Source organism: Caloenas nicobarica, chromosome 1, assembly GCF_036013445.1.
Source record: "Caloenas nicobarica isolate bCalNic1 chromosome 1, bCalNic1.hap1, whole genome shotgun sequence".
In the NCBI taxonomy this organism is placed as follows: Eukaryota; Metazoa; Chordata; class Aves; order Columbiformes; family Columbidae; genus Caloenas; species Caloenas nicobarica.
Window position 1 is genome coordinate 41,351,986 of NC_088245.1, and position 27,613 is coordinate 41,379,598.

Sequence of the window (27,613 nt, forward strand, 5' to 3'; positions counted from 1 at the left end):
TATTGCTGAATTCCATAGATGTTTCTCATTATATATAAAACTTGGCTGAATATGTGGGAAATAGAGCAGATCAAGACCACTTAAAAAAATCTATCAGGGATTATTAATCTGTTAAAAACAAGGAGAAGACTATTCAACTTCTAGTTTTTGTTTAGATCAAATTTTCTGCTTGTTTTAGAACTGTCTTCAGAAGATATTACTATCCTTCAAGGATCTCTGTGTTAAACTCTCTGGATTGACCCCACAAGTTTACTATTTGTACACAAATATGTGTACATAGAAGGCCTACATAGGTGCTTCGGGCAATATTTTTTGCCTGAAAGGTTTTTTTGTTTGGTTTTGGTGTGGATGTTTTTTCTTTAGGATAGATACTGCCAAAATTACAAGCCTGCTGTATTGTAAGCAGGCATAAATGTTACTAATAATGCTTAACAAGCTCTCAATTGGCTGTCATATTCTGAGGACTTTTGTACAAGTCCTATAACTGATGGGGGATTGGAAAAAGGCATTCCTTAGACAAGACATAGTATTTTTTATCATCTGAAAGTTACTTCTTTTTATTTAGTAGGTTGTCTAGTCTACTAAAGACAGTCACTTTCTATTAATGCTCTTGTGCATATCCTCAGATCACAGGGGCTGCAAAAACATTGCTTTTTTCACCTTTTGCAATGCTAGTTTTGCTAACTAAAATTAGAGTGGATTTATTTCGTCAGGTGTGGAAGAGCAATAGAGTCTGAGAATCAGAATCATAGAATGGTTTGCGTTGGAAGGGACCTTAGAGATGGGCAGGGACACCTTCCACTAGACCAGGTTACTCAAAGCCCCATCCAACTTGAACTCTTCCAGGGATGGGACATCCACAGCTTCTCTGGGCAACTTGTTCCAGTGCGTGGAATTCTTCACCTGCATGGTGAAGAATTTCTTCCTTAACTCATCTAAATCTACCCTCTTTCAGTTTAAAGCTATTACCCGTTGTCCTATCACTACATGCCCTTGTAAAAAGTCCCTCTCCAGCTTTCTTGTAGGTCCCTTTTAGGTACTGGAAGGCATAAAGGAATAATGAAAAGGAAGCACTGGGGAGTGATATGGTATTACTTACTGACATTGTAGGTCACAAGCAGTTTGACAATTAAACCAGGGAGGAACCTGTTCTTGTTGTATTGCAGAAGAAGGTATATGCTGAGATATATGCTGAGAATGCACATGCTGTCACGTCACAACGTAGTTCAGTAGTAGTGTTTTGATACGCTGTGTATTCTTGCAGGATTATTTTGACATAGTGAAGAACCCCATGGACCTTTCTACTATCAAGAGGAAGCTGGACACAGGACAGTATCAGGAACCGTGGCAATATGTAGATGACATCTGGCTCATGTTCAATAATGCCTGGCTGTACAACCGCAAAACATCGCGGGTATATAAGTACTGTTCCAAACTGGCAGAGGTGTTTGAGCAAGAAATTGACCCAGTTATGCAGAGCCTTGGTTATTGCTGTGGAAGAAAGGTAAGAAAATAATTATTTTCAGTCTGCTGCTTGCTTCCTGGTATTGAAGGGGGAAAAATACAGCAGTTGCAGTGTGTCAAAAAATTGGGAAATTTATCAGGATTTAGCAATCCTGAGTAATCTGATTTTGAGGGTTTTATGGATCTTCTGATTTTTATCTAGTGTTTAAATCATTTATTTGTATATAAGCCTTTGGGGATAAAAGATCCATAACTGAAGGCTTATTTTGATTAGGGCAAACCTGTTTGCTATTGCAAATTAAACAGGTGTGGTTTTGTTACTGCAGAAGAAGTATTGTCTATTTCACTGTAGTTTGAGACTGTATTTGTATTGTCTTGTTTTGATATGCTTTCCGTCTTTGAAGAAGAGCTAAATTGAGAATAACAGCCCACTGAACATTTTTCGTGACGCTAGCACTTCATACACTTGCTGTACTGTGAGATATGTGCACAGAACAAAGTGGAAATGATCGTTGTTTGGGTCACACTTGCTTCTCATGGAGAGCAAGTGAAAACGCATATGAGTACTAAGGTGACCCATTCCTCTTTGCAGTTGGAATTCTCACCGCAGACTTTGTGTTGCTATGGCAAACAGCTATGCACAATCCCTCGAGATGCCACTTACTACAGTTACCAGAACAGGTAAGGAAAATTCACTTGGCGCGGTTTTGTGCATGCTGCAATCAATCTGTTAAAGGCATGAGTGCATTTGTATATATACCCTCTTTGTATGTGTACACCTTTGTGTTTTAAGATAAAAATGTGCTGGAAGTGCCCTTGAGTAGTTTACCTTGTGTGTTAATGATTTCTTTTTGCACAAGTTCACTGCAGCCTTTGCTCTTCCTCTTTCATTTGCAGAAACATGATGTTTTACTAAATTTTTATCATGCAGTTAATTAGATCTTCAGTTATCTAGATGTCATATATACAAGTCTTTGCTTTCTACGACGCAGCACTTTTTTCATGCAGAACACTGACTAAACTATAGAGCAAATATGTTAATGCCTATAATATATATTATATATATTATACTTGGCAAGTCTTTGTTTTTTCTTGTGATGTTAACCTGAAGAGCAAACTTGCTTTTGTGGTGCAAATCTTCATTGGAAGATTTGTGTATTCAGATTTGAGTAGATAGATGCTTGCTTTTTCTCCCTAAGTTTCCTTAGGGGATTTGTCTTGAAGTAGCTGTCAGCAGCAGCTCTATAAAGTGCTGTCACTTCTACAGCTCTTTTGATTTTTTTTTTTTAACTTGTGTTTTATTAAATAATTTAAACTGATTTCATTTCTGAAAGAAGGTTTCTTGCTTAGGCATCTCTTTGCTAGTTGGGAAAGTGAGGCAGGAAGAAGCAGGGAAATACATGCTTCAACACTCCTACATCCTCCGGCCTGTCATCTGAATGCATCTGTTAGAGCAGAGGGCTGGTTACCTCCAAATTATGTCATCTCCATCGATTTAGTTGCTGGTCTCCATTCTTTCCAGCACCTTAAAACAAACAAACAAACCCAAACCCCAAAACAAGGATACAGATATGAACATGCACGCAAAACTAACAAAACCACTAAGGCTTTTACCTGAAAGCCAAGAAGATTTTGAAAGAATTAATGGTTTTCTTAAGCACCTGCTCAGGTGAAAGGAAAGAGCTACAGGAGTTATATCTTAACTTTCTTATGCTTCATAAAGGTTTACAGCCGTGAATGGAGGTTTTAATGAGTGAAGAAGTAGAAAATAAGCTTTAGTATCCCATAATAATTATTGTAGTTTTAGACTTGCATAGTGTAGAACTTTTTGTATCATAAGTCAGTATCTTCTGCTTGTGTTTATCTCTAGGCAAGCACTAGATGGACCAGAAGACTATTATTCAAAAATATGACGTGATTTACACGTTTTCAAACATTAGACAATGTTTGGTGCATACATGTGACTTGTAAATTATGTTATATGCACACATGCATATATGTCTATAGACTGAAACGTACAATTCCGGAAGTACTGTTCTCTGCATTATCTCAGATGAAAACTGGGAAAGAGGGTTAAGAGGTCTATTTTTTTTAACTTAACAGCTGCTATAGTTTTAGTTCGTGTCTTTACAACAAACTTGTTTGAATTGTCTTTTTTTTTATGTCTTGTGCCCTCAATTAACATGCCTTAGTAATGGGGAGGCCACAGTTTTAGAACATATTTGAGGGCTGAGGTAGAGTCTTGAATTAATCACTATTGTATTCAAATGCAAATGAATTCTTTCTCTGTAATACTTGCTGTTTTGATACCTGGACTGTTCTACACTCAAACTGGGTGAGAATCATATCAATTTAGAGCATTATGTGTGTCGTTAACGTCAGGTATTTAGTTAACATACAGTTTGGTTCTAAAATTAATATTAGTAAGATTTTGAGGACAAATTTTCTTTTTCTTTAAGCTTCTGATGTTTAGCTTTCCCTTTCAACTGGGGGAGAATCCTGTGGCCTTTCAGCATTTATACATTTAAGATGGAAGACTATCCCTCTTCCATTGATCTCCTGCAGATCCTCCTGCCAACAGAACTGCTGTGCTGATGTACAAGTCAGAGTAGCAGTTCTTGCTTCCTTCTGCTCTTTCCTCTTTCTCATTTTAGTTCTTTGCTGTATGTGGCATGGATTATTAAAATGAAGAGGGTATAGACATGCTAAAATGGAATACTCTTGTTTAATTTGCCTTAATCATTTGCTGCTTGTGAACCTGTTTGAGAGATTTAATGCTAATCTGTGCTTTGCCTTGGCTTTCTGCTGTGTGTTGTCTTGTCCTGCTTCTGTGTTTTTGTTTTTTGTCCTGCAAACCCTGTTTCTTTGTTCATGTCTTATTTTTTATTTCTCCTTCATGCTTGTCATTGTCTGCACTTGGCTTTGATTGCGAAAAAAAAAAAATCAAACAAAAAAACCCCCAAACCAACCAAACACAATGTGGGGCCCATAAATCTGCATCATTGAATATACTTGTCGCCGTTGATGACCTGCTCTCTGCTCCTGTCCCTTCCTTGACCTGCTGTGATTGGTGGCTCCGTTGCTTGACTTGGGCTGTATTGTGTGGACGGAGCAGTTCACCCAAATATGGCCTTCTTGCTGACAGGTATCATTTCTGTGAGAAGTGCTTCAACGAAATCCAAGGGGAGAGTGTTTCTCTGGGAGATGACCCATCACAGCCTCAAACGTGAGTTATTTGTGTTTGCTTGGGCTGTGCATTCATAAGCTGTATCATGGTCTGCAGTACTTTCTCAGAGAGGAGGAGTCTAGTTTCAGGTAGCCCTTGCTGTATGTAGGCTAGTAGAAGGTGGACCAGATATTCTTTTTAAGAGCCTGGACTTGTGCTGTAGATTGGGTTTTTTCTTCAAAATCTGGACTGACTGAACTATAGTGGAAAATAAGCTCCTAGTGCTTCAAATTGCAACTATACCAATAGAGAGGAAAGAAGAGAATCACTTTTTTCTGAAGAAAATGTGCAAGTATTCTACTGCAGAAAAATAACTGTGCCTGCAGGCAGGTAGGTGACAGACATAGTTTGAAATGTACCCTTCTGTTTATAGACTGGCTATGCTATTAAACCTGTATTCAACTTCAGATTGTTTTTATCCAAATCAGAACCAACCTCCTTTGCTTTGGAGAAATAAAAAATACAAATATCTTACTGTTGGAGTTGCCATCTGCTCATGAGAAATGCTGTGTAGTTGTTAAGGAGATCACGGTAAAAGGCTATGTGTGGATTTACTTGCTTTCTCCATGCTGGTGGCAAACTGTTGGGACAGTCTTTCATTCTGCTGTGTATCTTCCTCACACCTCCCAAAAAAATCCTGAAACAGAATTTTGGGAGAACAGGGAAGCCTTTGAGGGACAAATGAGTGCCAAGCTGTTACTCTTTGAGCTGTTGAAGGAAGCTCTTTGGGGGCGGCATTGCAGGAACGCTGCACAGAGGAGCAAGTGGGGAACTTGGGAAAGTCTGAAGCCTGGGGAGAGTTGTCAAAGTTGGTAATTGGACAAACTGAGTTAACTTCCACTGGAAGCAGAAATTGTCTTTAGCAGCGTATTGCCACATCCTGGTTGCGCTGATGGATGTATCTAGAACAGTAGCGAAAGAATCTGTTTGGGCTTGGGAAGATGTAAGAGTACATCTGCCTTCCTGGAAGGAATGGGCCATGTCCCTGTGGGTAGTATGGATTACTACTCCAGTAGAAGCAAGGACCCAAAGTTTTAAGCAATATTGTCCAGTTTTGTGAATATGAGATGTGGGATATGAAGTACTTACATATGAGAAGTATCTATATAAATATAAATCTATGTATAAATAAACTGCAAATGTATTCATGTTTATATATTTTTATTTAGCTGCTAAGTGTATAGTCTTTCTCATACACCAAGTTGGAATGGTTTGCTGCAAACTTTTGAGTTGGGGTAGAAGGTATTGTAGAGTGCTTTTGATTTTTATGCTAGATCTGGAAACACACATGCTGGATGCATTTTAAATTTTTCTTCAATACAATTATTTTTTTTTTTTCAAAACAATCAAAAGCTCCTTGAACACAAGCAATGGTAAGAAGGTACTTCCAGCTCCTGGTATCCTTTTTCAGAGCTGGTTTAAATGCTTGGTAGTGAAAATGAAGGCTGTAGGCTGCACACGAAGAGCAAGTACACTTCTGAATGTTCTCTCACTTGCTTACAGGCGTTCTCTTAGGAAATTATTTTACTGGGGCATGCAGATCCTGTTCCCTTCCTCTCTTGCTACAACCTGTAGTTAAAATGAACAAAGGCAAAAGAAGATTAGGAACACATATGTCAGGTCCTGCTTACAGTTCTACTCACCATATTGTAGTAATAGCCTGGGGTAATTGAGAGATTGAACTTTTCCTCATTTATCTGATAAGGAGCTTGAAGTATTCTGCAGGTGGCAATATTCAGGATAAACACTGAAATAAAAGGATAGGAAGGTTAATGTACCTCATGCAAGTTGGATTGAGTATCTGTCATTGCTTCCCAGAGCCATGTACTGATCTTCTCACATTATAGAACACCCTTTTCAGGGTGAATTCTCAGAGATTTGAGTATTCTTGTATGATTGTTCTGGAGTATTTTGAACCAGGTTGGTGCAAATATACCTGGGACCTCACTGTCAAAAAGATGGAATTTCTAGCCTTACAAATGCTGTAGGGAATATAGTGTAGAGTAGTTGCTGGGCTGGGGTTACAGGGTTTGGAATCTGAAACTTAACCTTTGAAGTTAATCTAGGAGGGAGGGCTAGGGGTATCTGAAATAAGACAACCTACCTTTTTTGGTAATCAAAGACAATGGGAATTTTCTGCCTTCAGAATAACAGAGAGGTATATCAAATAGTTCTTTCACTATGAAATACTGATCAGACTGGTCCAAAACTTGAATGTCAGCAAGTTTTACCGCTTATCCTGTAGTAAAACTGAATAAGGAAGCAATGTGGTTCTCTACAAGCTATTGTCCTATGGAAAACGTTATTTTCCAAGGACAGAGTCAAGGGTGGCATATACTTTAGTTGTCTGTCACTTTGGGAAATACAACTCTTTTCTTTGTAGTGCCCAGTGAGTGTTTAAAAGATCTGCTTGCAAGTTTTGTCTTGGCGTGTGTATATGTGTGGTGTGGCATGAATGTATGTCATCTTGTGTTTAAAACTGAGTTTTATTGCCTGTTTCTCTGTAGCACGATAAACAAAGAACAGTTTTCAAAAAGGAAGAATGATACACTGGACCCTGAACTGTAAGTAATGCTGCCACACTTTGAATGATCCTCATTTCATTATAATTATTTTGTAAAAGACATAATTCATTCACCATCAGCCTTGTTTTTCAATGTTTTCCAAATTTCACATAGCTCTGTTAGCCAGCAGGGGCTGCTCTGTAAGCAGCGTATCTGACATTCTGTGTTGAGAACCCAAACCACCACAGGTGTACTTGAGAAATAGGTAACACTGTGTGCATGGGCTAAAATTATTGCATTTAGTTGTCGTGAATATGGATTTGACAGAAGGATAAGTGTAGATAACTCTGCTTTGAAACCCTGCTATGGCAAATGCTCAGAACTGATTTGAGTCATTTGGCAGTAATTCTTTGGGTGCCGTTCACTTTTCTAGTTGTCATTTTACAGGCTGCTATAGTAGAAAAAGTTGTTAAATTTGAATCAGCTGGTTCTTCTACACTGCTCTGGAAGCAGAACTGTGGACATTGAGTAAGGTTAAGATGATGGTGACTCAGTTCCTTTTCTATATATTCCTGAGGGTTTTTTTGAAGTCCTGCAATATACACCTATGCTGCTACCCTGCAAAAGTTACCTTTGTTCTCAAATGAATAAGCAAAAAGGATATGTATTCTTCCCACACCAGCCTTCTAAGGCAATGAGGGTCAGCCAGTTCTGTTGTACAAGGGCTGTGGGAAGAAGAGAATAGTAACTTGATTCATAACTTTTATTTCCCTTTTGTTATAGCGAAAATACAGCCTAACGCTAGAATGCAACATAACTCACAGTATACCATATGCCCCACATTAAATGACAGCTATTCATTCGAAGTCTGAGACTCCTACAGACACTTGCAAAAGGAGTCAGATTGTCCTGATACATGAAACAACTTTTTAGGTATTTTGCCAAATTATATTCACCAACATCTGTGAAGCAGACCATAGTACTTACCTCAGTTGTCCCTAAATCTCTGCTAGTCTTCTGAAAGTGACTTTGTTGCTTCTGTTTTCTTCTTTCTCACCTTTCTGCGGTTATTTGCAGTGTACCCCAGGCTTCAAGCCAGCTATCTTTCTGGGTTCTTCACTTCTGACACCTGTGAATCCATTTTCCTCTCTTCATTATAGCAACACGCAGTGTATGTGTTTTATCCTTTGAAGGGCTTCACTTTAAAAAATGAGTGAAGTGGATGGCAGTGAGGAAAGCAAATTGTAATAGTAATGTGTCCCTGCATAGTCAACCTGACTTTAGCTGACAGATTCTTAATTCATTCTGGAGGATGTTTTCAGCATAGATGTGCCCTCTGTTAAATAGGCTCAAAAACCTAAATGCTAGAACTCCTCTGATAAAATATTACAAAATATATCAGCAAGTAATGATACTATTAACCTTGCTTCCCTTCCCCTTTTTTTGCCTTTTATAGGTTTGTTGAATGTATAGAGTGTGGAAGAAAAATGCACCAGATCTGTGTTCTTCATAATGAGATAATCTGGCCTTCTGGGTGAGGAATTTCTACTTCTTAATTAGTATATGATAGATTTACTAGAGTTAGTGCATAGACTTGGTTATATTTCCTTATGTATTGGTAACATTTAAAACAGTGTCTAATGGCAGAAGTTGCATTTCCACCTGAAAACATTGCGGAATCTATAGGGTAACATCAAACTTAGACATAATATCATACTGTGGTGTGTGTGAAGTTGTTCCTAATCTTGAATATTTCTAACTTTTTGTTGTGGAAGAGGGCCATTCAGCCTTATGTTTTGTCCTTTTATGTTTAAGGATACTAATCCTTCATGAAAATATGTTTTTAGTTCTGGTAACAATGTCATACTGATCTGTTTTATTTTGTATAAATTATATTGCTTTGTCATAATCAAAAAAATTTTTTGTAACAACTGAAGAATTTAACAGGTGGATTCACTTTTTTACGACAATGATCAGATTAAATCTGAAAAACAATCTAGTCATCTTTAGATACTTCATAGTTCTTGATCAACACACTGGACTTTCTTCTGATTGCTTTAAAAGCTTTTTTATTAAGCTTATAAATTACATGTAGATAAAGCTCTGTAAGAGCTTAAATGTTCCCTTTCTTGACAAGAAAGCCATGACTTCTACCATACTCTTGTCCCATCCACATTGCTGCAGGTGAGGGTAGACATCCTGTAACTGAGGAAGAATCTGCCCATCATTTCATACTACAGTGTACTCAGGCGTTTAGAACAAAATCAGCCTTTTGCTTTATGTGTTGCGGTATCTCGTAGTGATCAGAGACACCAGTTTGAGACTATTGGTTCAACAATGCTTTAAGCCAATATTGTTAGACCTGCCAGCGGAGACCCCATTTCCTGGGCTTGCAGGTGGTGACATGGGTGACTGACAGGAGATGCACCCCCTGGAGCTTAGATCCTCCTCTGCAGCTCTGAAACAGTCGGGTCATTTCTGCTGGCACTGTTCTTTGTGCTGTCTTTTATTTCAAATTTCGGTTAAGGTATTTTCCATACCAGATAAAATCTGGTGAAAGATTTTGCTTCTTATGGTAAGATGCTGAGGAACTTTACAGTCTGACTTGGGGGAGGTTTTCACTTTCTCCTGTTTTTGCTTCAGCTTTGTCTGTGATGGCTGCCTAAAGAAAACAGGACGAACCAGGAAAGAGAACAAATTCTCTGCTAAAAGTAAGATTCTGACACTTGCTCCAGCAGATCTTAAATAGTTTGTTAAGAATGGGGAAGAGGTGGCTTTTATGCTCGTTTTGCATTTATTTCTGTTTTTTCAAGATAAAGGAGGATACTTTGGTCAGTTCTGAACATCAGTTGTGTGATGCTGAGAATGTTTGCCTTCACAGGTGTTGTCGTGCGTAATAGTCTGTTGTAGAGGGTTAACGTACTGTTTCAGAGCACCGCTAATGCAAGATACACATCCTTTTCTCTCAATTGCAGTATTAATAGCATTGGGAAGTAGTTGCTGTGTGACTGCAGTATAACTTTAATTTGTGATAACATGTTTCAGTCACTGTGACTATTGCTGCCTTTAAAAGCTTTGATGGAGATAAAGATTGCATCACCTGGTGCCAAAACTCTCTATAGACATTTCCTCTTGATCAAGGCAGATGATTTGAAGGCAGCGTAGGAGGAAATTTGTGCAGTCGTTGTCCATCTGTTCTATAGACAAAAATAAGTCTTTCAGAAGCTTCTTCGGTTGGTGTACTTTTCACAAATAGTGAGTGTTTACATTTCTGCTAAAAAAAATTTAAAAATAAAAAAATCCGCAGCCAACCAAATAGCATCAAGACTTGGCAAACCATTCAATGAATGGTTTCAACATCTGATTTTTTTTTTTCCAAAAATCTCCAAAATCAAACCTCTCTAGATTCACCGAGAATACAAGGATTCTTTAACAGTTTTTATTGTTTTTTGTTTCTAGCGACCTTTACGTGTTGCATACTTAACTTAGAATAGTGATGCTTTACTGAAAGGTATCAAACTGGAAAAATGAAAAGGTGATTGGCAGATACGTAACTCTACCAGAAGTAATGGACAGCAATGAGACAGGCCTTGTTGCACCAGAAGGCATAAATCCCTTTAAGCTTGAGGTGTTTGTCAACTCACGTTATGCTTGTGCTTCTTTCACGTGAAGATTGTTTGAAAATGAGAGACTTCTAAACTAACTACATTATTTGCAGATACAGTTGTATGCAGTTGTTCTGTTTTTTAAATGTATTCTCTTGCTAAGTGGAGAGACTAACTGGGCTGGTGTCGCTTTATAGACAGAAAATACTTCCAAATGCAACATCTGCTCCTGAAGATGTGTCTGCAAGCAGTGTTTTGTAATCCAGTTTAAGTAATTTAATAGCTTCTATTCAGGGGAAGGCTTAATTGTGATTGACTTTTAAGACAGAAATTGGGTTGGAATACTGATTCTTTCTTCATTTAAATAATGTATAAACCATAAATGTGCTTGCAGGTGAAAAGCAGCTCACACTGTCTAGAAGTGTTAAAGCTTTAATTTATTATAACATGCTGCATGCATTAAGAGTCAATTTTCATTTAACATCTGAATAGAGAAATCACATTTGAACCATTTGGTTTTGTAGATACATATAGAGAGCAAGCTGTATTTTTCTTCTGCAGGGTTACCAGCTACAAGACTCGGTACCTTCTTGGAGAACAGAGTCAATGATTTCCTAAGACGACAGAATCACCCTGAGGCAGGAGAGGTTACAGTCAGGGTGGTACATGCGTCTGACAAAACTGTTGAAGTAAAGCCGGGAATGAAAGCAAGGTATGTTCTTTCCATTTCTAATTTTGCTTTCTTTTAGAGGAGGTGGAAGATATTTGAATTTATTTATATGCTACTATTTATAAAAAGTAAAGCCTCAAAACCTCATCACTGGCCAGTTCTTGACAAACAGGTGTTACAGAAGCATATTAACTTCTTGTGATAAGTGTTATCTTTTTCATGGTAAAAAGTGGATTACTTATGTTTAGTTGTCTGTAAGCATTTAACTTTAAAATTACACTTAGAGCAGCCCTCATCATTTTTGTCTTTACCTGGTGACATAATATTCTCTAGCATGTGAATATCTTTGTTATTCCCCTTTATCCTCCGTACTCCGCAGGTTTGTAGACAGCGGCGAGATGGCCGAGTCTTTCCCTTATCGAACAAAAGCGCTTTTTGCCTTTGAGGAGATTGATGGTGTAGACTTGTGCTTCTTTGGGATGCATGTACAGGAGTATGGCTCCGACTGTCCTCCGCCCAATCAAAGGTGAGGAGCTGCATGAAAGTTTTTGTTTTGATACTGTCTTGGTTGGGTGAACCTTGTGAAGTTCTGTTGTCAGTGTTGCCGATGTGAGGACTCTTAGTGCTGTCAGCTTCTAGAAACAAAGTAGCTTCTGCAGGAAATGTGTGGGTTGGTCTGGCTTCTTACTGGGGATGCTGGCTCGCAGATGGCGATGCCCTAAGGATCAGTTGTCAGTGTTCCACAGGAAGGGGTTTGGATAGTTTTAGAGATAAAGCTGGGATATCAAAAGTTGAGTTTCTAGAGGTAAACTAGGGTCAGAGGCTTTGAAGACTGCTATTGTGATGTATAAAATAACATGAATAAACTTGCAGAACTACTTTGAAATCTCTGCTTCTCACAATTTTTTTCTCTTTTAGGCGAGTGTATATATCTTACCTTGACAGTGTTCATTTCTTCCGCCCTAAATGTTTGAGGACTGCTGTCTATCATGAAATACTAATTGGATATCTAGAATATGTCAAGAAACTAGGGTAAGTATTTTTTACTGTTTTCTTCTATGCAGTATTTGTGCTGGTTAGTTCTTATGGTAAATGAAATTACTGCATCCTATTCTACAGAATATAGTGCCTAAATATCAACTGGTGATAAAAAAATTGGCAACAATGTGCATAGTTGAGAAGGAGAAAAGATAAAAAGATTGTAGGCTTTTCAGGCCAGACTTATGCTTCGGATATTTTAGGTTTCCAAACTTAGGTAAAACCTTCATAAGACTAAGTAGAAAAAGTGAAGCTTTTTAGCTGCACAGTAAAATTTTGCTGAGCTTGTTGACAGTGCTTTCCTTGTGTAATGCCACTGCTTTAATCAGGTCATTCCTTTGGGCTGGCAAGTAAGTTCTTAGCCATGTTTATGAGGAGAAAGATGTGTTCTGTCTGTACTGATTAACACTGTAACAACTGTGTAGGGCCACTAAGAAATTTCTAATAGAAAAAGTAGTTTAAATTGTGAAAAACTGAAAAGTTAGAAGAGAAAAAGGAGAATATACTTGGGACAGCACAAAAGAGAATACAGAACAACTGAAGAAAGGTAGAAATTAAATGACCATGATTACTGAAGTAGAAAAGGCAGTGAAGTAAACATCTATTGTCAAAGGTATCTGGTGCAGCTTGGCAGAGAGTTATTCATCCAGAAATTGTTAGGGACTATGTTTAGAGTAGGCACATGAGAAAAATTAGGGGAGTCAAGAATGAAGGTGGGTGGTACTGTCTTCAGTACCTCAGTGAGATGATATATTCCATAGTACTTCAAAGGCATATGTTTGACTTCTCTCTGCTTTTTTAATTGTGTATTTTCTAACCTGTGAGTCTGTAGAATTGGTGTGTAGGCCTCAAGCCTCAGTTTTACTTAATGCTGGTTTTTGTGTTAATGGCTAACATCAGGTTCTCATTTTGGGAAAACAATATTGGTCATGCAGTATCATCTCTCGCTTCTCAGGCAGAAGGAATGACAACTGGCTGCAGTTCCCAGGGTTTGGGGAGGGTTCTGCAGAGCTGTTTCTCAACATGGCAAGGATGGTTATTTTTCTCTAACTTGGGATCTGATTATTCCTCCTACTGGAGTCCTTTTCAAAAACTAATAGAGAACTAAGGATGGAGAAGTGATATTGCGGTATTATATTCTCTGCAGCTGCTACTATTTGGATGTCATCTGTCTTCATAGTACTTAGACTCTACACCCAGTAGCATAGGTTGACAGTGACTTTATTTCCAGATATAATTGTGAAACCTTTTAAAACTGATCCTCAGAGTTAAAAACCAGAGGATTTGCAGTAGAATAGTGAATTGTGTGTTTAGGTAAATCTGGCTTTAAAATGTTGCTAGATAATGAATGACTACACTGTCTCAAGGAAGAATAATTCTGGCTTTTACTACTGAAACACCTACTCTCCATCTTTCTCTTTTTAATTAATTGGGAAGTGGCAATTGCAGGTCTATATCAGGCTTTGATTTTTACCTAGACTAGAAAATGTGCACAGTTTATATAAACCACTCTGCATATAGTACTAAATTTTAAAAAAAAGTGAACGATGGTAATGCTATTGCATGAATGAAGATGGAATGAACACTAGAATTAAAATAAAATCTTGGAGAGCTATAATTATTGTCCATCTGGCAACATCAGCCAGCTTTGTGGTGGCTCCATCTTGTGGCAGAGAGAAGAGCAAGCTCGAGTATGAATCATCAGAACCCACATGTACTTTTTTTGTCTAATGACGCTAGGTATACTACTGGACATATCTGGGCATGCCCACCTAGTGAAGGAGACGACTACATCTTCCATTGCCATCCTCCTGACCAAAAGATACCCAAACCCAAACGACTGCAAGAGTGGTACAAAAAGATGCTGGACAAATCTGTGTCAGAGCGCATTGTCCATGACTACAAGGTCGGTTAAGCATATATTTATTTTGTGGTACGGTGTATTGACCAGTCTTGTGTTGGTTTCTTCCTTGCCTTATGCGTTGTGCCTGATTCTTGGAGTTTACCCTGTTAGTTTTAAGTGAAACAAATACTAAAAGTTTAGAGTTAAAATATATCCTCTTCAAAGCATGTAGCTTCTGAAATCATTCTACCAAGAGATTTGAAATTATTCCTTAGAACAAACTAAATTCTTGAGGAATATTGTAAAAGAGAGCAAGTCTCATTTCATTATGCAAAGAAAATACATGGAATCCTAAATCTTCCGGTGTCAAATTAGGCTGCTGACACAGTTAGAAGTATGTAAAATCTTAGGAATTATCAGGGCTTCAGCTAGTGTCGACAATATAGTGATGATATTGTCCTACTTGGTAAGTATGCATGTTGAAGTCTAGCACGTGGTAATGATTTATTTCTTCAGAGTGGGAATATTTGAAATTTTGATGAACTGTCTGTAGCTGATGTGTTGAATATGCCCTTATAAAATGAATTGAAATACTAAGCTCTCCTTTGTTTGATCTGCTGGTGCCTTTATCACTCGCTGAAAAGGTTGACTTTACTTACGTGGCTTGTAATAGTGGTAACCAAGTGTTTTGCTCTTTTTCAGGATATATTTAAGCAGGCAACAGAAGATCGTCTAACAAGTGCAAAAGAGCTACCTTACTTTGAAGGGGATTTCTGGCCGAACGTTCTAGAGGAGAGCATTAAGGAACTAGAGCAAGAGGAAGAAGAACGGAAGAGAGAAGAAAACACTAGTAATGAAAGCACGGATGTAAGAATGTTTCTGCTGTTTCACAATCTAATGTAAAATTTCTGATTACCTGTGGCTAATTTTAAAAAAAGGGGGGAAGCCTAGGCACTTCAGTTAACTGGCTTTTTCACTTTTCTAGCTTCATTCTAATATACATTTGCATTTTATATTTTATTAATCAGAGCTGTTAAAATACAAATATGCTGCAGTTGTATGAGCTGGGGTTGTTCATATGGCTATAAACCTAATTACCAAAGTCAGCTGCTCGTTAAATATTTTGCGGCTGAAGTCCAATTGTTACCAATGTTCATGCTGCAACCTCAGCCTGACTTGGAAGCTTTTTCCTTAAGCTTTAGCTTTTGGACAGTGGCTTTCTTCTTTCCACCTTAGATGATGTAATACCGATCTTAGCAGAACGTTCTGAGGAAGTAACAGAGCGCTGTGATTTAATAGTTTACTCAGTATATGTTTTTTAGTAGAAGGCTTCAAGATGTTTAGGATCTGAAGCACAAAATACTGCTGAGTTGTTGTGGGGCTACTTAAACTAGAGAAATTTCTTGCTGGTATCGTGCAACTTTTTGGAGAACATGCGGCAACTGCTTTCACATTCCACAAGGAACAAAAAGAGATGTGCCTCTTAATTCAATGATAAATTTGAAAATGAACAGATGTGGAATTTATGCATCTGCCCATCCTTTGATCTTACAAGCTTTTATGGAAGAGGTGGTGAATCCATGATAAAGTTAGTAGTTTTGCTCACACAGTGGTACTTGTTAGTTAACACCATTTAAACACTGCTGCTTCATCACTTTATCAGATACTAGATTTTTGTTGGGTTTAAGAATTAATCTTTTTCCTAAAACACCTTTGGATCGAAAAAGTTAGGTTTAACATTAAAACTAGAATTTGTGGTTCTCCTGTGCTGTTCTTTGCAATACCTCCTTTCAAAGACTTTGAAAAACTAAGTGCAAGTGTGACCTGGGAATTGGGCAACTTGATTCCAAACTAGCATTAACTAACATCTTACTTACAGTGTTATATAAAGGTTTGGTTTCCACTTGGCATAGCTGCAAGTTCTCATCTCTCTAATATACCAGAAACCAGTTGTGAGGAATCACGTAGCTCTGTGTATGAGGTCGGTCAATACCTAGTCGATCCTTCACAGCAGCACAGCCCCAAAATCCAGCGATGGGGGAAGCTTGCAGCATATTACTATTTAACCTTTATTATTAAAAATACTTTTAACTCTTTGCTGACGTCATGTTTCACTTCTTGAAAATGAGGCAATAATAAGCTTTACTCTCAAATGAAGTGATATTCATTCACGTTCACTGGACATTTCCATCCTGACAAAGTTATGTTAAGCTTAGGAAAAATGCTTATTTGGATAAGAGTTTCTTTGATCTTTGATCATCATATTCCGTAGTGGTTTGAGGGTGCCCCTGAGAAGCATGGAGAGGAATAAACTGTTTGTTGCTAATTGATTTTGACTGAAATTAAGCTGCCTCGTTTTGTTCAACTGTTGCAGGATATATGATGGGAGAAAGGTGCATACTAGCAGTTGCACTGCTAATGCCTTTTGGCCTCAGAAGAACAGCTTCATATGCAGTCCATTAAAAAATGAAAATAAATCTGTCAGATCTGTAACAAACTAAGTCTAGATAGATTAAGTCTGTCTTACGTCTTGTTAGTGCAATATCAGTTGTACTTTTCAGTTATTTTTAGTTCTGAATGGCATTGAGAAGCTGTCTGCTGAACCCCGTTGTGATTATCCAAGAGGTTCTTCAGTGTTCAACTATAGCAGACAAACAGACTTCGATAAACATTTGCCTTGCACCTCCTGAGAATTTATGCTTTTAATATTTTTAAAACTATGTATTGCTAATCTTGCTATCTTCTGGAATGATTCTAAGGGAACTAAGTTAATGCTTCAGGAGACCCTGGTAAATGTCTTCAGAGGAAATTATTGTGAAGAGTTTTGTCCTGTGGTTATATAACATGTGAAAGTAATAGAATGCTGATCTGGTGTGACTTAGATACCTGACATAAAATGCCTTTAAAATCAATAGGTGAGCAAGGGAGACAGCAAAAATGCCAAAAAGAAGAACAACAAGAAGACAAGTAAGAACAAGAGCAGCTTGAGTCGTGGCAATAAGAAAAAGCCTGGCATGCCCAATGTGTCAAATGACCTCTCCCAAAAGCTGTATGCCACAATGGAGAAGCACAAGGAGGTAAGAGCTGATAGAATGAGAAATATGTATTTTATTTAAGTAGAGAGGTGTACAAAGCATGGATACGTCAGAGTTGTGCCCTGTACATTACACAGGTTTAGCTGGAGAATTGAGTGGCACACCAGACAAGTACCAGTAAGTCTGGGCACTCTTTGCTGTGAAGGCAGTGGGGATAAATACAACTGTGCTTGTACAGAAGTTCAGGAGTCTAGATTGTCACAACAGTTTTACTGTTCAGTCCAGTGCTCCTTACATAATGCTTCTGAAGAAGGTGAATGTGCAGGGTACCCAGAGGTTTGAAATTTTTCAGTCCTTACAAGCACACCACCCAGGCAGCACATGATTCAAGTGTCAGTTGACCCTGGAATTGTATACTCTGTATGATGAAGTTTGGCAACCAAAACATCTTGATAAGTTCTGGCATATTAAATCTCTTTACTTTTCAGGTCTTCTTTGTCATCCGTCTCATTGCTGGCCCTGCAGCCAACTCCCTGCCCCCAATCGTTGAGCCTGACCCTCTCATTCCTTGTGACCTGATGGATGGGCGTGATGCTTTCCTAACCCTTGCTAGAGACAAGCACCTGGAGTTCTCCTCGCTACGAAGGGCTCAGTGGTCAACCATGTGCATGCTGGTGGAACTACATACCCAGAGCCAAGACCGCTTTGTTTACACCTGCAACGAGTGCAAGCATCATGTGGAGACCAGATGGCACTGCACTGTTTGTGAGGTATGCTTGGTCATAGTTGTCTCTAGTTGTGTCCCTGTATCTTTGCCCAGGATGCTTTACCTGAACTAACTTCTCATTATTAACTGACGGAAAAGGATTGGTACAGCTCATCCTCTGGCAGTTCAGAAAGAAAGGAGAGGAAATGTTTTCATTAGCAAGTGATTCTACTAATGTGCTACTTGGCGTGATTTTTGTCTTCTACTTTCAAGCTGTGGAGAACTGAAGTATGATTGTGTTTGCTGTAGTTCATTTAAGGTGCTGCTACCTAAGCAGTTGGGAACAGTAGCGATTGCTTGAATGGTAGGATCAGCTAATTTTTCTGAAGAGCAACGCATCCTTTTTTTATTCCAGGGTCGGAAGTGTTGCGCTGCAGTATTTCTGTATATAGGGCTCTCAACTGGTTTACTGGCATAGAGGTTTTGCTATGCTAGAAGTCAGATTCCTGTACTTGGGTGACTTTTCCACTACCATGTTGTCTCTCTGTAGAATGCTGCAAACAGCATTTTTGTCTTCAGAACTGTTTGTAATCCAAGTGTGTTTGAAGATCAGGTCCAGCGGTCTGCATCAATACTGAGCCCTCCAGAAGCTGAACTAACCTTGAATCTGGCTTGTAACTTAATTTTTTAGCTTGCTGGAAGTAAATGACTTTCTGGGATTCAGTTCTGAAAAGCTCGGCTTAAAATACAATGCTCCCATTTCCTCATATGTACTAGAAAATAAATTCTAAATTTCCTATAGATTAATGAATCCTGAGGGCTTGGATCAATTATTGAGTCCAAGCTGTTGTGCTGTTGTTTTCACAGAATGTAAATGCTGTTCTGTTCTTCTGCCCAGGACACTCTGCTGTTTCAACTCTCCTGAAAACTGAAAATGCAGCTTTCATTCTCTCTCTCTTTTTTTTTTTTTTTAAAGTTGGTATCTCTCCTGCAACTCTTGCCCTCTTTTTGAAGGAATAGCAGATGGGAAGCTGTTTGTTCCTTGCCTTTTTCTTTTCCATTCCTATCAGGAAAGAAAGAGATTTTTCTGTCCCAGCTGGATCACGTGTGACTTGTTAGCTCAGAGCTAACTTGTTTTTCAAGCTATATATATTTGTGTAGATTTAAGACACCCTTGTGCCCACACACTTTCCCTAGCTATAATTTGGATTTATTCCTTCTCTAGTACCTCAATATGGCATGAAAGATTGAATTTTTCCCTAGAGCAACAATTTGCCTGGAACAGACTGGGAGTAACTTGCTGAGGTGGCATGCCATCATTTATTTATCCTATGGAGTTTCAGGAACCCTGATAATTTTTCTGTTGTTGTCTTTCCAGGATTATGACCTGTGCATCACCTGCTATAACACTAAAAACCATGACCACAAGATGGAAAAACTAGGCCTTGGTCTAGATGATGAGAGCAACAACCAGCAGACTGCAACCACCCAGAGCCCTGGTGATTCCCGGCGCCTGAGCATTCAGCGCTGCATCCAGTCCCTGGTCCATGCCTGCCAGTGTCGCAACGCCAACTGCTCACTGCCGTCCTGTCAGAAGATGAAACGGGTCGTGCAGCACACCAAAGGCTGCAAACGCAAAACCAATGGAGGGTGCCCCATCTGCAAGCAACTCATTGCTCTCTGCTGCTACCATGCAAAGCACTGCCAGGAGAACAAGTGTCCCGTGCCCTTCTGCCTCAACATTAAACACAAGCTCCGTCAACAGCAGCTTCAGCACCGCCTGCAACAGGCGCAGATGCTCCGAAGAAGGATGGCAAGTATGCAGCGGACCGGTGTGGTAGGCCAGCAGCAAGGATTACCCTCGCCCACCCCCGCCACCCCAACAACTCCAACAGGCCAGCAGCCCACAACACCGCAAACCCCCCAGCCCCAGCCTCCGCCCCAACCTGCCTCACAGCCTCAACCTGCGCCTCCCAACAGTATGCCCCCCTACACCATGCCAAGGACTCAGCCCCCAAGCGCTGTGTCCCAGGGCAAGGCAGGTGGCCAGGTGACTCCTCCAACTCCACCCCAGCCACCTCAGCCACCAGTCCAGGGTCCTCCTCCAGCGGCAGTGGAAATGGCCATGCAGATCCAGCGGGCAGCAGAGACCCAGCGTCAGATGGCACAGGTTCAGATCTTCCAAAGACCGATTCAGCACCAGATGCCCCAGATGCCGCCTATGGGAATGAACCCTCCGCAGATGGGCAGAGGTCCCGGTGGTCATATAGATCAAGGAATGGGGCCGGCAGGGATCCAGCAGCAGCCACCGTGGGTGCAGGGGGGCCTCCCCCAAGCTCAGCTGCAGCCAGGAATGCAGAGGCCATCCATGATGTCAGTAGCCCAGCCGGGTCAGCCGATGAATATGGCACCTCAGCCAGGGATGGGTCAGGTGCCTGGCGCTGCGCAGCCCAAACAACCACCCCTGCCCCAGGCAGCCTTACAAAACCTGCTGCGGACTCTCAGGTCTCCCAGCTCACCCATGCAGCAGCAGCAGGTGCTTAACATCCTTCACTCCAACCCTCAGCTGCTGGCCGCTTTCATCAAGCAGCGGGCTGCCAAGTACGCGGGGTCCCAGAACCCCCAGGGGATGGCGGGTCAGCCCGGCATGCCCCAGGGTCAGCCGGGCCTCCAGCCGCAGCAGGCCATGCAAGGGCAGCAAGGAGGGGTGCACCCCAACCCAGCCATGCAGAACATGAACCCCATGCAAGCAGGGGTGCAGAGGCCCAGCATGCCCCAGCAGCAGCCGCAGCAGCAGCCGCAGCAGGCCATGGCCGGGATGAATCCTCAGGCACAGCAGATGAATATGAATCACTCGGGAATGGCTCCCCAGTTCCGAGACCTCCTGATGAGACGGCACCAGATGATTGAGCAGCAGCGCCACCAGCAGCAACAGCAGCAGCAGGGAGCAGGACCAGCACTGGGACCGGGGATGGCCAACCACAACCAGTTTCAGCAGCCCCAGGGTGTCGGGTATCCCCAACAGCAGCAGCAGCAACAGCAGCAGCGAATGCAGCATCACATGCAGCAGATGCAGCAAGGAAACATGGGACAGATAAGCCAGCTCCCACAGGCCATGAGCGCAGAGACAGGAGCCAGTTTGCAGCAGGCTTTCCAGCAGAGGCTACTTCAGCAGCAGATGGGGTCCCCGGCTCAGCCCAATCCTATGAGCCCCCAACAGCACATGCTCCCCAATCAGGCCCAGTCCCCACACCTCCAGGGCCAGCAGCTCCCTTCATCGCTCACCAATCAAGTCCGTTCTCCGCAGCCCGTCCCCTCACCGCGGCCCCAGTCCCAGCCCCCCCATTCCAGCCCGTCCCCTCGGATGCAACCTCAGCCTTCTCCGCACCACGTCTCCCCGCAGACCAGCTCCCCACATCCAGGACTGGTAGCTGCCCAGGCAAACCCCATGGATCAGGGGCACTTTGCCAGCCCGGAGCAGAGTGCAATGCTTTCCCAGCTTGCCAGCAACCCCGGCATGGCAGGCCTCCATGGTACAAGCGCCACGGAACTGGGGCTCAGCTCTGAGAACTCAGACTTGAATTCAAACCTTTCACAGAGTACACTAGACATACACTAGAAACATTGTAGCATTTTGGGAGCAAAAAATAAAAAAATTTAAAAAAAGAAAAGAAAAAAAACTTATTTTCTCAAGACTTTTTGTACTGAAGACGATTTTTTTTGAATCTTTCTTAGCTAAAACAACATTTTTCCCTGGAACACATCTGAACTCTGCAGCAGTAGTTTGTGGTTTTAAAAACAAACCAACAACAAACCTGAGGGACAGTAAAGTACAAAGAATATATTTTTGTTATGGCTGGAATCATAACCAGTCCTTTTTCTTGTTTTGTTTTGTTTTTTTCCTTGTGTGCGTTGGGGAGGTCAGAGGAAGACGGTGGTCTTTTGGCTGTTAACCAAAGGATGCCCTTCTCATGCCTCCAATAGGTTTTATTTTTTTTTAAATTAATGAAAATATGTAATATTGATAGTTATTATTTACTGAGGCAGATGGTAAACATTTTCCCTATTCTGGTTTTTCTTCATGTCACTGCAAAAAAACCAACCAAACAAAAAACCAACACAACACAGAACCTTTTCCTAAAACTGGAGGACAAAAGGGGTTAATGTTGCTTTAAAAATACATTACATATATAAATATATATATATAAAAATAAATACCAATCTTTTCCTCTTTGGTTGGAAATATGTCAATTCTTTGAAAAAATGTAAAAATATTAAATAACTCAGTCCCCTCCTGAAGTCTACTTTTGTCCTCCAAGATTTTCTATACAAGAGTCTGAGCTTAAAAAAAAACTTCAAGTATTAAAATAATTTGTACATGTAGAGAGAAGACAACATTTTTGCAAATACACAGGGGCAGCTGCCAAATGGATGTAGTATATATATTGTGGTTTCTGTTTTCTTGAAAGAATTTTTTTCGTTATTTTTACATCTAACAAAGGAAAAAAAAAAATAAAAAGAGGGTAAGAAACTATTCCAAGGGGATGATTTTAACCTGAGAAAAAGTCCCTGGGGTTTCTTCTTTATGCTTGCTTTCTGTCTCCCATGCCCCTTTCCCACCCTCTTCCACTTTCTGTAAAACTTGAAAATAGAAAGCAAAAAACCCTCAAATGTTGTAAATCATGCAATTAAAGTTGATTACTTATAAATATGAACTTTCGATCACTGTATAGACTGTTAAAAATTGATTTCTTATTACCTATTGTTAAATAAACTGTGTGAGACAGACAGCCTGTTTTTAATGTTTCCCTTCTCTCCCACGTGTTGCTTGTTCTTCAAATGGTGGGGGTAGCAGAAGATAGGCTACTACAAATGTGCGCTATTTAGACGTCAGAGAGTTACTTAATGTATATGACTGGTTTAAAATGCAAATCTCTTAATAAGGGACGTGGAGTAATAATTAGTCTTCTAAATGGATGCTTTTGGTACAGCTCTGCATTCATGTTTGTTCCCGGCATGTATCTTACCAAAGAAACGAGGTCTGACCTCAACAGTTGTGCCAGTCAGCTCTACCCACCCTGCTCACACAGCCTGGGAGCAGCTGATCTCCAAAGGACCTGGTTTTGCATTTTGAAATGAGAACTATTGTTTGGATATGTGATATTAAAAGATCCTATTTCACTTGGAATATATTGTACACCTTTTGGTGCTGAAGTGTGAGCACGAGGTAAGCTTGTGGGGATGTCCCACAGACGCTGCGCCGAGATGGCACATGGGTGCCCTGTCACCCTGTGTAGAATCTGGTGATCTGCCAGATGTAGGGTGCATGGATGGGGTTGGTTACTGTATATTATATATATTTGGGGGATTTCCTGAACATAAATGCTTCAGCTGTGGAGCATGTGTAGTAAACACAGTTGTGTTCTGCCCATCACTACGTGCACATGGAGCTGATCCCATCATGTAAGAAAGTGTTGCGTGTTGTGCGCTGGCTGGGCAGCACCTATGCAGCTGGTCCATCGGGGGCTTCCCAAAATCCAGCCTGTTCTGTGCATGTATGTACAGTGCTGGCTGCCTAGGGATGAACGCGGTACCAGGGTATTACATGCCTAGAAGACCCAGATGTGGCCAGGGATGTGACCAGAGCACAACGTCTGCATAACACCAGGTGTGGTGGGACATCAGCATATCCACAAATCTTGGCCAAAAGACCACGTGAGTGACCTGCCCTCAGGAAACGGCTGGCAGAAGATGATGAAGGGGGGAACCTGGATGGACGGCAGCCTCAGCCCAGTGCCAAGCACTCGTGGCGCATTGCAATGTGAACCAATGTTAGAAAACAGGAGAGGAAAACACTTCATATTTTGATAGAAACACAAGCAGGGCAATGAATCTTGTATTTTAAAAGGGTGTTTGGTAGCAAACCTTCAACAAGATGGTGGAAAGTTCCTGGGAGGCTTAAGGAAAGCAGCCCTGTGCTTTGGTGTTCTGTGGATAGTCCTCATATCCATCACCCCTGCGTGGTGCAGGCCAGCTCTGCACCAAGCTCATGCCTACCTTGTTTGTGTTGGGAGGGACTGTTGCTGATCTGCACTAGAGGAGAGCAGAAAACAAAACCACCACGTGTTGAGTGTCAGGGCAGCAGCCTGGGATGGTTTAGATTTGCGTTTTCTGTGCCAGTCATGGCAAGCTTTCCTCTTCCTTCCCCCAACCAAGCAAAGCCTAGTTTTACTTTCAGCCTTGTGGGACTTTTCAGGATGGAGTATAAATAAAATAGAGTATAAATAAAATTCCTTCTGACTGCATGCTGGTTAGTGAAGTGTAAAGCGTGCCCGGCTTTCTGACCTGCGTGCTTTCTGTGCATCCCAGCTTAGCGAACAGCTTTTATTCGTGCTTTTATGTTAGCATACAAAATGCGTTTTGAATTTGTCCGGGCCCGTGTGGGAGCATCTGACCCATGCTGAAGTGGGGAAGCCTCGAGACCTTGCAGAGCAGCTTAGATTCAAAGAACTGCAGATCTTCCAACTTTGAATGCCAACATAGCAACTTGCTTAAAAGATGCCAGGAGGCATTTTATGTGACAGCACAGCTGCTCTGTCCCTCTTTGTAGATGTTGTCTCTGAGGCAGGTTCAAACACTTCATTGGGTTGGTGTGGGTGATCAATGGTCTTGAATTTGCATGGGGTGATTTTTCCCCTACATCCCTCTCCCTCTGCTTTTCCTGATTCTACTGCAGAACCAGAACCCACCAGCTGGGGAAATACTATGGCTGACTGTGGGAGTGGTAGGGCTTCAGGATGGCAACGAAATTAGGGTGTCATCTGTATCACTGTCCTGTGCTCTTGCCAATCAATCAGTTGCATCCAAGTTATGGTAGGTTGTTTCACTTCCCACCTATTCGTTAGACTCTTGGACCAGCAAAAAGAACTCACACCCGAAGTTTTAGCAATCTAACCAAGATTTATTGTCTAGTTACAATGATGCTAATTCTTATAGTCAAATAATATGCAGTTCAGTGATGTAAACTTCCTAATGTCTACCCCTTCCAATGCCCCGTTGAGTCCTAGGGTCAATGACTGAAGTTGCAGGTGGGGAGGGCTTACAGTGAGTTTGTTGTGGGGAGGAGTATAATATTTGTGGTTTTTCTCTCAGTTTGGGGTCATCTGTTTGTAAAAAATATACTTTGCTCTTTCATGGTTCATTGTTCCACATTATGTACAAGTTTACTGTTTATGGAGTGGTTTACTTATGTTGCACACTTGTTCTTTGTTACTCCTAAAACTGGTTTTACCCAGCTCCCAGTTACTCTGATGACTTGGCCACTGGTGAATTGCTTGTAGCCTTGGACCTTCAGTACTGTCCTGCTGCTTTTTTTTTTTTTTTTTTTAATTCTGTTGTCATAGATACCCTATTCTACACAGAGCCAGTTGTTTTTTACAGAAGCACAGAATGGCTGAGGTGGGCAGACACCTCTGGACATCATTTAGTCCACCTCTCTGCTCAAAGTAGGATCACCTAAAGCAGGTTGCATGGGGCCAAGTCCGGATGAACATCTCCAGCGTGGAGGTGCCATAGCCTCTCTGTGTTCTCCCCCACCGGGACAAGTGTGCTCCCCCACACATGGATAAGATCTCCCTGAGCTGAACAGTCCCAGCTCTCTCAGCCTCTTCTCCTATGACAGATGCTTCACTTCCCTCATCATCTTCCCGGCCCTTTGCTAGACTCACTCCACAATGTCCAAGTCTTTCTTGTACTGGGGAGCCCAAACCTGGACACAGCACTCCAGGTGTGCCTCACCAGTGCTGAGGGGCAGGATCGCCTTCCTCCACCTGCTGGCAATATTCTTCCTAATGCAGCTGAGGATGCTGTTGGCTGCCTTTGCCACAAGGGCACATTGTTGGCATATTGTTCAGCTTGTCCACCAGGACCCCCAGACCCTTTTCTGCCAAGCTGCCTTCCAGCACTTGCTGGTGTATGGGGTTGTTCCTCCCAGGTGCAAAACTTTATGTTTCCCTTTGTTGAACTTCATGAAGTTCATGACTGCCCATTTCTTTGGACTGTTGAGGTCCCTCTGGATGGCAGCACAACCCTTTGGTGTATCAGCCACTCCTCCCAGTTTTATACCACCTGTGAACTTCCAGAGGATGTACTCTGCCCCATCATTCAGGTCACTAATGAAGATTATGTGAAACAGCATTGTCCCCAGTACCAGCTGCTGGGGTACGTCACTAGTGACTTACCTCCACTGGACTTTGTGCCAGTGATCCCAACCGTTCAATCCACTGTGCTATGTTTATCTAACCCATACTGCCTCAGCTTGTAAAGTTGTCAGAGATGGTGTCAAAAACCTTAAGTAAACTAAAGATAAACAACGTTCACTGCTTTCCTCTCATTCACCAAGCCAGTCATCTCATCACATAAGGCTGTCAGGTTGCTTAAGCATGATTTCCCCTTCATAAATCCACAGTGACTAGTGACTACTCTCATTCACCTTCTTGTTCTTAGCGTGTTTGGAAATGGTTTCTGGGAAGATTTGCTCTGTCACCTTCCAAAGGATTAAGGTGAGGAATACAGGCCTGTAGTTCCCCAGTTTCTCCTCTTTTAAGACGGGGGTCTCTTTCTTCCACTCCTCAGGAGCTTACCCCAACCACCATGACCTTTCAAAGATAATAGAGAGTGGCCTTGCAATGACATCGTCCAGCTGCCTCAGCACATGGGTGTGCAGCTGTCAAGGCCCATGGACTGGAGCATGTCCAGTTTGTTTAAACGTTCCCTAATCTGATCGTACTTCACTGAGACCATCTCCCTTGCTCCAGACATTCCCACTGGTCTCAGGTAGCTGGGATTGCTGATAGCAAGGAACTTCAGGGAGACTGAATTCCCAGAGGTGCTGATTCAGAGATGCTGATTTCCCAGAAGAGTTATGAGAGCTTTCTGCAGGATGCTGTCCTCCCAGCACGGCCTTGTTTTCATGTGTACTTGTGGGCTGGGCCCCCCTCTGCCATGTGTCAAGATGTCTCCTGTCCACATTACACTGCAACCTTTTCTTGCCAAGCTAGTCCATCACTTCCTGACTTGATTGTCAGTTCTCCCATCCCTCATCTGTTGTTTAAAGTTTAAAGCTCTTCTCCACAGGTTGGGCAGCCTTTGTCTGTTTAGCGAAGATATTTTTGTCCCCTTGGTCAGGTGGATCCCATCACTTCATAGAAGTCCTTGATCCTTGAAGAAGGTCTCATGGTCATAAAAGCTGAATCCCTATTGACACTAGCTGCACAACCAGTTGTTGACCTCTGGGCTGCATCTGTTTCCCCTCAAGTACTTTCCCCTCACCAGCAGAAGACCACTTAGCCCCCATACTTATGGCCATTGCATCCAGAGCCACGAAGTCACATTTGATATGCTCTGGGTCTCCCCTGGGAGTATTGTTGATGCCCACATGGAAAAGCAGCAGTGGAGGGGTAACAGTGTGAGAACTGGACAAGCCTTGGCAGCCTCTCCATAACATCCCAGACCTGAGATCCT

General features: G+C 41.5%; 1 protein-coding gene across 3 annotated transcripts in view; it reads left to right on the forward strand.

Moving 5' to 3' along the window:
* Positions 1 to 23,154, forward strand: part of EP300 (E1A binding protein p300) — a 65,052-nt gene extending 41,898 nt beyond the window's left edge. For all 3 annotated transcript variants that reach the window (XM_065629333.1, XM_065629316.1, XM_065629324.1), the window contains exons 19-32: positions 1,265 to 1,504; positions 2,057 to 2,145; positions 4,610 to 4,690; positions 7,198 to 7,254; positions 8,651 to 8,728; positions 9,838 to 9,905; positions 11,361 to 11,511; positions 11,849 to 11,995; positions 12,388 to 12,501; positions 14,248 to 14,413; positions 15,053 to 15,217; positions 17,266 to 17,427; positions 17,874 to 18,155; positions 19,470 to 23,154. In XM_065629333.1, coding sequence (XP_065485405.1) covers positions 1,265 to 1,504; positions 2,057 to 2,145; positions 4,610 to 4,690; positions 7,198 to 7,254; positions 8,651 to 8,728; positions 9,838 to 9,905; positions 11,361 to 11,511; positions 11,849 to 11,995; positions 12,388 to 12,501; positions 14,248 to 14,413; positions 15,053 to 15,217; positions 17,266 to 17,427; positions 17,874 to 18,155; positions 19,470 to 21,710 — 4,041 coding nt within the window. In that variant the 3' untranslated portion in view covers positions 21,711 to 23,154. The remainder of the gene's footprint in view (positions 1 to 1,264; positions 1,505 to 2,056; positions 2,146 to 4,609; positions 4,691 to 7,197; positions 7,255 to 8,650; positions 8,729 to 9,837; positions 9,906 to 11,360; positions 11,512 to 11,848; positions 11,996 to 12,387; positions 12,502 to 14,247; positions 14,414 to 15,052; positions 15,218 to 17,265; positions 17,428 to 17,873; positions 18,156 to 19,469) is intronic.
* The last annotated feature ends 4,459 nt before the right edge of the window (positions 23,155 to 27,613 follow it).